The sequence below is a fragment of the Notechis scutatus genome, chromosome 2, assembly GCF_049901735.1.
Source record: "Notechis scutatus isolate UNSWTSFEM ecotype Mainland chromosome 2, rNotScu1.2, whole genome shotgun sequence".
Taxonomy (NCBI): domain Eukaryota; kingdom Metazoa; phylum Chordata; class Lepidosauria; order Squamata; family Elapidae; genus Notechis; species Notechis scutatus.
In genome coordinates this window covers 14,492,227-14,504,693 of record NC_142010.1, presented here as the reverse complement: position 1 = coordinate 14,504,693, position 12,467 = coordinate 14,492,227, and the positions used below count along the sequence as shown (strand labels likewise).

Genomic DNA, 12,467 nt, shown 5'->3' with positions numbered 1-12,467 from the left:
AGATGCTTCCAGCCCCAGAGGGTCTGAAATGGGAGGGGGAGCCTTTTTCTCGAACTTTTGATATGGGAGGGCCAGAACCAATGGGAATTCTCCCTGCGTGAGCGACACCGGTCTCCGGGCAGAGTCCTTCGTGACTTCACCTGAAGGAGGAGTTCCTATGCTTTCTGGCTGATGGTTTGGTCACTTCTGAATGCTGGCGGTACTTTCACTCTAGTGGTAGCATGAGGCGGAGTCTACAACCCACACAAGTGGCTCAGCACAGCTCATCGAGGATGGCACATCAATGCGAGCTGTGGCAAGGTTTGCTGTGTCTGTCAGCATAGTGTCCAGAGCATGGAAGCGCTACCAGGAGACAGCCCAGTACATCAGGAGACGTGGAGGAGGCCGTAGGAGGGCAACAACCCAGCATCAGGACCGCTACCTCCACCTTTGTGCAAGGAGGGGCAGGAGGAGCACTGCCAGAGCCCTGCAAAATGACCTCCAGCGGGCCACAAATGTGCATGTGGCTGCTCAAACGGTCAGAAATAGACTCCATGAGGGTGGTATGAGGGCCCGACGTCCACAGGTGGGGGTTGTACTTACAGCCCAACACCATGCAGGATGTTTGGCGTTTGCCAGAGAAGATTGGCAAATTCGCCACTGGCGCCCTGTCCTCTTCACAGATGAAAGCAGGTTCACACTGAGCACGTGACAGACGTGACAGGGTCTGGAGACGCCGTGGAGAACGTTCTGCTGCCTGCAACACCCTCCAGCATGACCGGTTTGGTAGTGGGTCAGTAATGGTGTGGGGTGGCATTTCTTTAGGGGGCCACACAACGCTCCATGTGCTCGCCAGAGGTAGCCTGACTGCCATTAGGTACCGAGATCCTCAGACCCCTTGTCAGACCATATGCTGGTGCAGTTGGCCCTGGGTTCCTCCTAATGCAAGACAATTGTGGACCTCATGTGGCTGGAGTGTGTCAGCAGTTCCTGCAAGACAAAGGCATTGATGCTATGGACTGGCCCGCCCGTTCCCCAGACCTGAATCCAATTGAGCACATCTGGGGCATCATGTCTCACTCCATCCACCAACGCCACGTTGCACCACAGACTGTCCAGGAATTGGGGGATGCTTTAGTGGGAGGAAATCCCACAGGAGACCGTCCACCACCTCTTCAGGAGCATGCCCAGGCGTTGTAGGGAGGTCATACAGGCACGTGGAGGCCACACACTCTACTGAGCCTCATTTTGACTTCTTTTAAGGACATTACATCAAAGTTGGATAACCCTGTAGTGTTTTTTTCCACTTTAATTTTGAATGTAACTCCAAATCCAGACCTCCATGGGTTACAAAATTTGATTTCCATTGATAATTTTTGTGTGATTTTGTTGTCAGCACATTCAACTATGTAATGAACAAAGTATTTAATAAGAATATTTCATTCATTCAGATCTAGGATGTCTTATTTTTGTGTTCACTTTATTTTTTTGAGCAGTGTATTTTATTCATAAATATTTTGAATACAGTATATTGTCAGGGCATATCATTTACGAAAAAGCAAAAGAAAAAACAAACAAATATCAACATATATACTAGTAATATAGTGTAACAAAATAATTGTAACTCATTTCTTGTATTAGCTTATTTATACTTACGTTAATTATATCAACATGTTTCTAATTTTCAATCCCCTTTGTATTTAATTCCTACATCACAATATTCCTTCACCTAATTTCTAATGGGAAATAACATTTCATCTATGAGCAAAGGTCTTTCCAAATCCCATACATTTATATGGCTTCTTTCATGTAGATTATCTTATGGGAAATAAGTTTATATCTATGAGCAAAGGACCTTCCACATTCAGTGCATTTAAATGGCTTCTCACCTGTATGGAGCTTTTTGTGGCTTTTAAGGGTACTGCTCTGAGTAAATGTCTTTCCACACTCCATGCATTTATACGGCTTCTCCCCTGTGTGTATCATCTTATGGGAAATAAGATTACTTCTTCGAGTAAAGGTTTTTCCACACTCCATGCATTTAAATGGTTTCTCTCCTGAGTGGATCATTTGGTATCTTCTTAGGTCACTGTTATTAGCAAAGGTCTTTCCACACTCCATGCGTTTACAGGTGAAACTTGAAAAATTAGAATATCCTGCAAAAGTTCATTTATTTCAGTAATGCAAGTTAAAAGGTGAATGAGATAGACTCATTACATGCAAAGCAAAATAGTTCAAGCCGTGATTTGTCCTAATTGTGATGATTATGGCTTACAGCTCACAAAAACCCCAAATCCACAATCTCAGAAAATTAGAATATTATGAAAAGGTTCAATATTCTAGGCTCACTCTATTCAGCTAATTAAGCCATAACACCTGCAAAGGGCCTTTAAAATGGTTTCTCAGTCTGGTTCAGTAGGAATCACAATCATGGAAAAGACTGCTGACCTGACAGTTGTGCAGAAAACCATCATGGACACCCTCCATAAGGAGGGAAAGCCTCAAAAGGTAATTGCAAAAGAAGTTGGGTGTTCCCAAAGTGCTGTACATTAATTAAAGAACATTAATAGAAAGTTATGTGGAAGGGAAAAGTGTGGAAGAAAAAGCTGCACAAGCTGCAGGGATGACCGCAGCCTGGAGAGGATTGTCAGGAAAAGGCCATTCAAAAGTGTTGGGGACTTTCACATGGAGTGGACTGAGGCTGGAGTCAGTGCATCAAGAGCCACCACACACAGATGGATCCTGGACATGGGCTTCAAATATCGTATTCCTCTTGTCAAGACGCTCCTGAACAACAAACAACAGAAGCGTCTTACCTGGGCTAAAGAAAAACAGAACTGGTCTGTTGCTCAGTGGTCCAAAGTCCTCTTTTCTGATGCGAGCAACTTTTGCATCTTATTTGGAAACCAAGGACCCAGAGTCTGGAGGAAAAATGGAGAGGCACACACTGCAAGATGCTTGAAGTCCAGTGTGAAATTTCCACTCTGTGTTGATTTGGGGAGCCATGTCATCTGCTGGTGTTGGTCCACTGTGCTTCATTAAGTCCAGGGTCAACACAGCCGTCTACCAGGAGATTTTGGAGCACTTCATGCTTCCTTCCGCAGAGGAGCATTAAGGGGATGCTGACTTCATTTTCCAGCAGTACTTGGCACCTGTCCACACTGCCAAAAGCACCAAAGCCTGGTTCAATGACCGGGGGATTACTGTACTTGATTGGCCAGCAAACTCGCCTGACCTGAACCCCATAGAGAATCTATGGGACATTGCCAAGAGAAAGATAAGACATGAGACAGAACAATGCAGAAGACCTGAAGGCCACTATTGAAGCATCCTGGTCTTCCATAACACCTCAGCAGTGCCACAGGCTGATAGCTTCCATGTGACGCCGCATTGAGGCAGTAATTGCTGCAAAAGGGGCCCAAACCAAATACTGAGTACATATGCATGCTTCTACTTTTCAGGGGTCCGATATTGTTCTATGTACAATGCTTGTTTTATTGATTGCATGTAATACTCTTAATTTTCTGAGATTGTGGATTTGGGGTTTTTATGAGCTGTAACCTATAATCATCTCAATTATGACAAATCACGGCTTGAACTATCTTGCTTTGCATGTAATGAGTCTATCTCATATATTAGTTTCACCTTTTAAGTTACATTACTGAAATAAATGAACTTTTGCATGATATTCTAATTTTTTGAGTTTCACCTATATGTGGTTTCTCTCCTGAGTGGATCTTTTTGTGGCTTCTAAGTTTACTGCTCAGAGCAAAGGTCTTTCCACACTCCATGCATTTATACGGCTTCTCCCCAGTGTGTATCATCTTATGGGAAATAAGATTACTTCTTCAAGTAAAGGTCTTTCCACACTCCATGCATTTAAATGGTTTCTCTCGTGTGGTGCGTTTTGTGGCTTCTAAGGCCACTGCTCTGAGCAAAGGTCTTTCCACACTCCGTGCATTTATACGGCTTCTCCCAGGTGTGGATGAACTTATGGGAAATAAGATGACCACTTTGAGCAAAGGTCTTTCCACACACCATGCATTTATATGGTTTCTCTCCTGTGTGGAGCGTTTTGTGTCTTCTAAGGTCACTGCGCCAAGCAAAGGTCTTTTCACACTCCATGCATTTATATGGTTTCTCTCCTGAGTGGATCGTTTTGTGGCTTCTAAGTCCACTGCTATAAGTAAACGTCTTTCCACACTCCATGCATTTATACGGCTTCTCCCCTGTGTGTATCATCTTATGGGAAATAAGATTACTTCTTCGAGTAAAGGTTTTCCCACACTCCATGCATTTAAATGGTTTTTCTCCTGTGTGAATTCTTTCATGGGAAATAAGATTACTGCTATCAGCAAAAGTCTTTCCACATTCCATGCATTTATATGGTTTCTCTCCTGAGTGGATCATTTGGTGTCTTTTTAGGTCACTGTTATTAGCAAAGGTCTTTCCACACTCCATGCATTTATATGGTTTCTCTCCTGAGTGGATCATTTGGTGTCTTCTTAGGTCACTGTTATTAGCAAAGGTCTTTCCACACTCCATGCATTTATATGGTTTCTCTCCTGAGTGGATCTTTTTGTGGCTTCTAAGTCTACTGCTCAGAGCAAAGGTCTTTCCACACTCCATGCATTTATACGGCTTCTCCCCAGTGTGTATCATCTTATGGGAAATAAGACTACTTCTTCGAGTAAAGGTCTTTCCACACTCTGTGCATTTATATGGCTTCTCCCCTGTGTGGATGAATTTATGGGAAATAAGATGACCACTTTGAGCAAAGGTCATTCCACACTCTGTGCATTTATATGGTTTCTCCCCTGTGTGAATTCTTTCATGGGAAATAAGATTACTGCTATCAGCAAAGGTCTTTCCACATTCCATGCATTTATATGGTTTTTCTCCCAACTGGATCCTATTATGGAAAGTAAGTTGCGTGTTTGTTCTAAAACATTTTCCAGATTGCAAACATTTATACGGCTCCTCTTTTGTGTCAATCACTTTTTGAGATATAAGGAAGTTATTCCCAAGTGAAAGAATGAATGTCCCATTGTAATTTTGTCCGTTGTATCTTCTTATAGCATCTTCGTTGTTTTCGGTTAAATAGTTTTCATTTACTTGTACTTTACCTTTGAATATCTGCACACTTTTTCCAGAATAGTTTTTCCTTATTTTCTCTTCTTGGGCAAGAAAGTCTTGCATTGGAGCATCAGTGGAAGATGAGCTTTCCTGATTCCAATTCTTTGACTGGTTTCTCTCATGGCTTTCGAATTCCATTCGAATTCCAAACTTCTCCGTTCCATCTTTAGCATTGATCACTTGGAATAGTTCACAGGAATCTTGATTCTCCTGCCCATTATTACCTTCAAAGCAAAAGGGAAATGAAATGATAACAAGGTTAGAGAAAAAGATCAAAGTGTAGAAAATCAAGTGAATTTCCTTCTGTATTTCTCAAAAATTCCATTGGTTGTATGTTTGCATGCAGTGGTGTGATAGACATGATGATTTCTATATTCATGAGTCATGAAAGCTTTGAAAATATCTGGAAAACGTCTCTTCCTTTACAATTATCTCTATATATGCAAATCTCACTCAGAATCAATTCTGAGTTAAGGAATAGAATAGCTTAATTCCCTCTTCTTTGTGACAGCCCCTGAGATAATGGAAAAGTACTATTCATGTCTCTCCTAGTCCTTCTTTTCATTAAATTATACATAGCTAATTCCAGCAACTGTTCATTATATTTTAGTCTCTAGTCCCCTAATCATCTTTGTTGCTCTTCTATGCACTCTTTCTAGAGTCTCAACATCTTTTTTACAATTGTGGCGATCAAAACTGGATGCAGTATTCCAAGTGTGGCCTCACCAAGACATTATCAAGAGGTATTAACACTTCACGTGATCTTGATTCTATCCCTCTGTTTATGCAACATAGAAATGTGTTGAATTTTTGGCAGCTGCTGTACACGGATACCTTATATTTAAATGGCTTTCCACTAGGACTCCAAGATCCCTCATACAGTTATTACTATTCAGCAAGGTACCACATATACTGTACATGTGCTTTTTTTTTTTTTTGCCTAAATGTAGAACCTTATTTTTTTCACCATTGAATTTCATAATAATCAGCGGAAACATCCATGGAGGAATTAAGAGAAAACTTAAGATTTATTGGGGCACTGCAGTATTTTAGGCCTGTGTTCTTTAAAGAACTGAGGACTACATGACATCTAGGTCTTTGAAAACAAAGAGGCTTTCCCTCTCTTTTGCCCTGGATCTGCTGCAGGCCTTGGTTAGCAATCAACAGAGGCCTAAAACATTGTAGTGCGAGATCACGTGAGATCAATAGCGCTAGATTTCCCACTACTGATCCCGTGTATCTCTCACTAACTCTTTTTTCTGCAAATGCACTGAAGTAGGCAAAGGAACCGATGGCTCGCCACATCGTCTCAAGGTACCGTATTTTTCAGACTATAAGACGCACCTAGCTTTAGAGAAATAAAACAAGAAAATAAAAGTTTTTGGACTCCGTGCATCTCATTTATGCCTGCCCCAGCATCCAGAAGCACTCTCCATGCCTGTTTTTGCCCTGCATAGTGCTTCTGGACACCAAGGAGAGAAATAACGGAACACGCTGAGGGTATGGGAGGCCAAAACAGGCCTGTATTCGCTCTATAAGACACACAGACATTTCCACCCACTTTTTTGGAGGGGAAAAGTGCACCTTATATTCTGAAAAATACAGTAAGTCCTTGCGAGATGGGGTGGGGGAATAGGTAGGGCGAATATTGTAGCGCCTCTACTGTCATTCGTAAGTGTGAATGATGATCGTGGTGCTGCAACACTCATAAATTTTGGGACTGGGTCTCAATACTTGGGGGGAGGACTGGTCGTAACTTGGAATGTTCGCTAAGTGAACAGTCGTAAATCGGGGATTACCTGTACCCTAGGACAGGGGTCCCCAACCACCGGGCCACGGACTGGTACCGGGCTGTGGAACATTTCCTACCAGGCCGCCGGTTTGCTGGGCGCCGCCATCTTATTTGACGAGAAAGTGCTTCTGGGTGAGCTTTTCTGGTTGGAAAGCAGCGTTGGGTCCTGAAGGAATCCTCGCGCCTTAATTTCATCGAGGGTGGGGGGCTTCGAACGAAACTAAGGCGCGAGGATTCTTTCAGCACCCAAGGCAAGGCGAGCCGAGCGACCGTCCCGAAGCCGTCCCAAAGCGAAGCCCATCGACAGGTACAAAGGAGGAGTTGAAAGTGGCGGGAGAAGCGGGGGACGGCTGGCTGGCCGGTCGCTCGGCTCGCCTTGCCTTGTCATGCGTGCTGATGCCGGTACCAGGCCGCAGATCATTTTGTGATGCCAGTACCGGGCCGTGGCACAAAAAAGGTTGGGGGCCACTGCCCTAGGGTGCTCTGAGTCACACTGCATGAGGCCTTTGTTCTTGAATTGGATAGGGAGAATGCTCTTCCATGGGCTGAGCATGAAAGTTCTGTTCTCACACAATTTGGGGAGGTTCCAGAGGACAAATAACAACACACTCCTCTCACACGACCTCCAAAGAACACATAAAAGCACACCTCGTTCTTTTCAGCCTCCCATAGATAAGTTCAAATAGAAATGGAAAAATACAGATAAGAAATGGCACAGAAAGACATTGACTCTTTCCTTCCTTGAAGCACGAGAAGGCCGGATCCTTTCCTTCTACTTCCCAGGAGACAATATCCAATTAGTGTTTTTTAAATAAAAAAACTAACTATAATCTCTCTTCTTGAACTCTCTGATTGGGGACTAGAAAACTCTTACCCAGAGAGACCACGTTCCTATGGTTTTCAAGCATGACTTCCGAATGCAGCGCTTTCTGGTCAGGATCCAGCTGAGACCATTCGTCCTCAGAGAAATAAACAGCCACCTCCTCGAAGGACACAACACTCTCCTGAACACGGAAAAAAAGAACAAAACAGGAGGATTCACAAGATCTGTTCATCTTCATCATTGATTTAGACAAGAGGATAGAAGGGGAACTCATCAAATTTGCAGACAAGACCAAATTGACAGGAAATACCAACACTCCAGAAGATAAGCTCGAGATATAGAAGGATCGACAGATTGGGTCCCATCTAACAAAAGGAAATCAACAGTGAGAAATGTAAGGTTCTACATTTAGGAAAGGAAAACCAAATCCACAGGCATAGAAAAGGTGATACCTGGCTCAACTGCAGTAAGTGCAACAGGGATCTTGGAGTCCTAGTGGACAACCACTTAAACCTGAGTCAGCACTATCCTACAGGTGCCAAAAAAAACCTCCAACAGAATCATAGGCTGCATTAAGAGGGATAGAATCAAGAAGATACTTTATAATGCCTTGGTAAGACCACACTTGGAATATTGCATCCAGTTTTGGTTGCCAGATGTAAAAAAGATCTTGAGACTCTAGAAAGAGTGTAGAGAAGAACAACAAAAATTATTAGTGGACTGGAGGCTAAAACATATAAAGAACGGTGCCTGGAATTGGCGATGTCTAATTTCATGAAAAGGAGGACTGGGGAGACATGATAGCAGAGTTCCAAGAAGCAACGGATGGAAACTATTCAAGGAGAGAAACAACCTACAAGTCAAGAGAAATTTCCTGACAGTGGGAACAATTAATCAGGACAATGACTTCCCTCCAGAAACTGTGGTTGCTCCAACACTGGAGGTGTTGATGAAGAAATTGGACAGCCATTTATGGAAAATGGTATAGGGCTTCCTGTCTGAGCAGGCGGTTGGACTAGAAGACCTCCAAGATGCCTACAAACTCTGTTATTCTGTTTCATTGTTCCCAAATTCCCAAAGCAGAGATATGTTAAATGGCTGTGGATCACACAAGGCCTAATTTTAGGTGAACAAATCTGAAAATTGCTTTCACTGAATATTTGGGGAAGTTTTATCAAGTTCATTGATTCTGCAAAACTTCAGTGCCTTTCAGCAAAGTAATCCCACTTCTGGATCAACTGATCTATCGTTCTATCATTGATTGATCTTGTAGTGTGAGCCATTGGCTGAAAGGAAGAAAGCAAAGAAGAAAAAATGCATTGGGAAAGTCATTTCTCAGCCTTTGCAAAGCGGGAATGTTTGATCTCCTAATTGAGGTGTAAATCAGAGGACTGGAAATTATTTTGTAGGCCAAAGAACCATGATTACATGATCAACAAAGCCACTCCCTTTGGATTTTAATAGTCTATTTTTTAATATGGTTTGCTTATTTTTAAACTACAGGTTATAAATAAGGCTTTTTAAAAATGGTAATGTGGCAATGTATTTATTTTTCATGAGCCTTGCATAATTCCAAGTCAAATAATTACCAAAAAAAGGGGGGTGACTCTAGCAGTTCCTGCCATTGTGATACATTAATTCATATTTCTCAAAGAAAATATTTCTCAAAGCAATTTTTTAAAAATTGCTTCTTGTAAACTAAAAGTTGGAGGAGTATCTAGCAGAGCAAGATAACCAGAGGAAGCTATGCTAGCCGGCAGCAACTTGAACCTGCTATTCTGCTCTCCATGTTGTAGAAGAACACAAAAATAATCCAGGACAAACAAGGGGGAAATAGAAGGAGAGAGCGCTCTGCATACCCACTTCACTTCCTGAAGGGAGAATACAAATCTAATATGTTTTCCCTTTCTTACTTGATTTGGAGGTTCAACCGCTGTTTGATCACCATCATAAGAACAAGAAAGCTTCATTCTTTGCTTCTCTGTAAGGAATAAATAATTTCAAAATGCATAATTAACAAAATAGGAGGATGTATTCTATAGGAGAGGAGGGAAGGGAAGACAGATGGGGAATTAGAGGCTATTCCATTACCTCCTGAGGTGTCTTGACATGGATTTTCCCAAGGGATCCTCCTGAAAAATAGCTCCTGAGGGGGATTTAATGGGTTTTTCTTTCCCTCAGGATCTCTGATCTCCACAGTGCAGCACTTCAAATAGGAGGAAGGAAGGAAGGAAGCAGAATTAATGTACGTCACACAACATAAAGTGGATTCTTATATTCGTAACACAACCTCAAAGCCCTCAATATCGATCTGTGTGGCTGAATGAGAAAACAATGGAATAATGTCCTACCAGAATTGGAGAATTGCCTCATATTATGAACGTGGGAGAAGTTTGGGAAGGAGGGGTGAAGCATTCAAGCACTCTCTCTCTTTATTCCCTTCCGAGCTCTCTAAAGTCTCCCACCTGCCACTGGAGTTGCTCCTTCTCCTCCTCTGCTTGGCTCAGGAGGAAGCCTTCCGCCAGGGCCACCGCCTGGGAGCTGCTCTCTGCTCCACACTCCCGTACCCAGTCTTCCATCTCTGGGGGCAGGAGAGCCAGGAGCCGCTCCAGAACCACCAGGTCCAGCATCTGGGCTTTGCTGTGCTTTCCTGGGTTCAGCCATCGCCTGCACAAGTCATAGAGTCGGCTGCAAAGTCCTCGGGGGCCCTCAGTCTCCCAGTATTGGATGGAGGTCCAGGGTGGAACTTCTGAAGGGAGGATGATTCCCTCCTGCAGGACCTTCTGCCTGGTTCTGGTCCAACTCTCCCCACAGCCGCCAGGCTGAAGAGCCGCAGGGCCTTTTCCGCTCCCCTCATTGGCCAAAGGGGGTGTCTCCATCCTTCGTCTCTCTGGCAGAGCAGCTCCAAAGGGCTCCAGGGTCTCCAGGGGACTCTTCCTTCACGGGACAATTTCTGGGTCCACAGGACGGATCCCTACTGGTCCTTCTGCTCCCTTCCTTCCTTCCTTCTCCCAGAGAGAAAATCCTGGCTTGCAAAGGATGCCGAGGGCTTCTAGGTTCCGGATCTGGGAGGGAGAAAAAAACCGACGCCCAGGATCAGAAAGGGGGATTCAGCCCCTGGACCCCCTTCCCACAACCTGCCCAGAGCCCCAAGCGGGCCCTCCCAGCGCAGGGCCCAGGGGCTCCCGAGCATGGCCGGGAAGGAGTCAGCTGGAGAGCCCCCTCCCTTCTCTCTCCGGAGACAGGATCAGGCCCTCGGGGAGCCCTGTGCGAATCCTGCCTCTTCCTCCTCGGCCGGCTTCTCTCCTCTCCTGCTGGGCCTCTGCCAGGCCCACCCTCCCCTCCTTCTACTTCCCATGGAGAGGGAGGCTGGGAAGCATGGGATCCGCGAAGAGCACCCCCTCACCTTGGAACGTCTGGATGTCCCCCTGCCAGATTCTCCCGCAGCCTCTCCGCCTCCTGCGGCGTCCCAGCGGTTGAGGAGAGCGAGTGCGGCGTCCTAGAGAGGCAAGGCTTCGTGATGTCACTCTTCTGCCAAGACAGCCATGACGTTCGCCCTCCAGTGGCTCCATGCGGAACTCCAGTGGCCTGGAGTTCCTTTCCCATGGCAGAGGTCGCCCCCTGGTGGATTCGGGGCAAAGGGATGGTAGAAAGGGAGGGAAAGAGGGAGCATGGGAGGGGGAAGGGAGAGGGCAGGGATGATGTGCTTGGGAGTAGCGGGAAAGGCCCCTCTCCTTGGCTCCCTATCAGACAGAGGCTTCTACATCTGTGCTTTTCCCCCTTTTATATGAACCCAAAACTACCTGACTCTGTGGTTTCTTACCCAAACCCCAAAAACTTTAACCTTAGACTTTCTACTATTGACCTCACCCCTTTCCTAAGAGGTCTGTAGGAGGTGTGCATAAGCACACCGAAGTGCCTACCGTCCCTGTCCTATTGTTTATTTTATTTTTCCTATATGTATCCATGTATTCATAACTATGTTTTTGCTGATACCTATTATCTTGTAAGCAATCGACAAACCAAATAAAATAAAATAAAAAATGCCTTGAAGGAGGTTTTCATCTTTCTTCTCTGGCATTTCTAGAGCTGTTTGGTTATTCCTTCTCTATAAAGTGCTCCACCTCTTTCATTAGGTCCGCTTCTATATTTATTTAGAGAGAAGAGAAAAGAAAAATCTTCTTTGTGGAAATCTCTGAGATATTGAAAGATGCCACCATGTCTCCCCTCGTCCTTCTTTTCCTCAGACCAGACACACCCAGTTCCAGCAACCATTTTTTAAATATCTTTTAGCCTCTTCTATGCATTCTTTCTAGAGTCTCAAGATCTTATTTATTTATTTATTATACAAAACACAAAGAAAAATTGTAGCAGCTATTGAGATCCTATAGAAGGTGCTAGATGCTAGCAGCAAGCTGCAATGTCTAAAAACCTATATAAGGCCTCTTGGCTACTTGCATGATCTCATTCCCTATCTTGGTGAAGCTGAAAGTCCCGGACTTTCCAGACATAAAGGTGATCTCATTTACTAACATCACCACTAGTCTTAAGGATTGGTTGGGAGGTTGTGCCAATGTGGTTGGGAGGTTTCACCCATGTGGTATCCATTCTCCAATCCAGATGCTGTATCTATGTTGCCTTTGTCTTTTTGTAAAAACCCTATAAATGTAATAAATGCTGGCCATGCAGTCAGACATCTTAAAAAAAAAACATTCCAGCCTGACAATTTTATCTAAT

The 12,467-nt window shown here is 44.1% G+C and overlaps 2 protein-coding genes across 2 annotated transcripts in view; both read right to left on the bottom strand.

The window, feature by feature from the left end:
* LOC113429654 (uncharacterized) overlaps positions 1-12,467 on the bottom strand; it is a 219,888-nt gene that overhangs the window by 124,954 nt on the left and 82,467 nt on the right. The gene's annotated exons all lie outside the window — the stretch shown is intronic.
* On the bottom strand, positions 1,636-11,258 carry LOC113427355 (uncharacterized). Its single transcript, XM_087953568.1, has 7 exons — positions 11,137-11,258; positions 10,196-10,795; positions 9,822-9,936; positions 9,644-9,711; positions 7,782-7,911; positions 3,876-5,339; positions 1,636-2,039 (listed from the first exon to the last, which is right to left on the bottom strand). Exons 2-7 carry the CDS (start codon positions 10,607-10,609, stop codon positions 1,771-1,773), a joined length of 2,460 nt encoding a protein of 819 aa, XP_087809694.1. The 5' UTR covers positions 10,610-10,795; positions 11,137-11,258; the 3' UTR covers positions 1,636-1,770.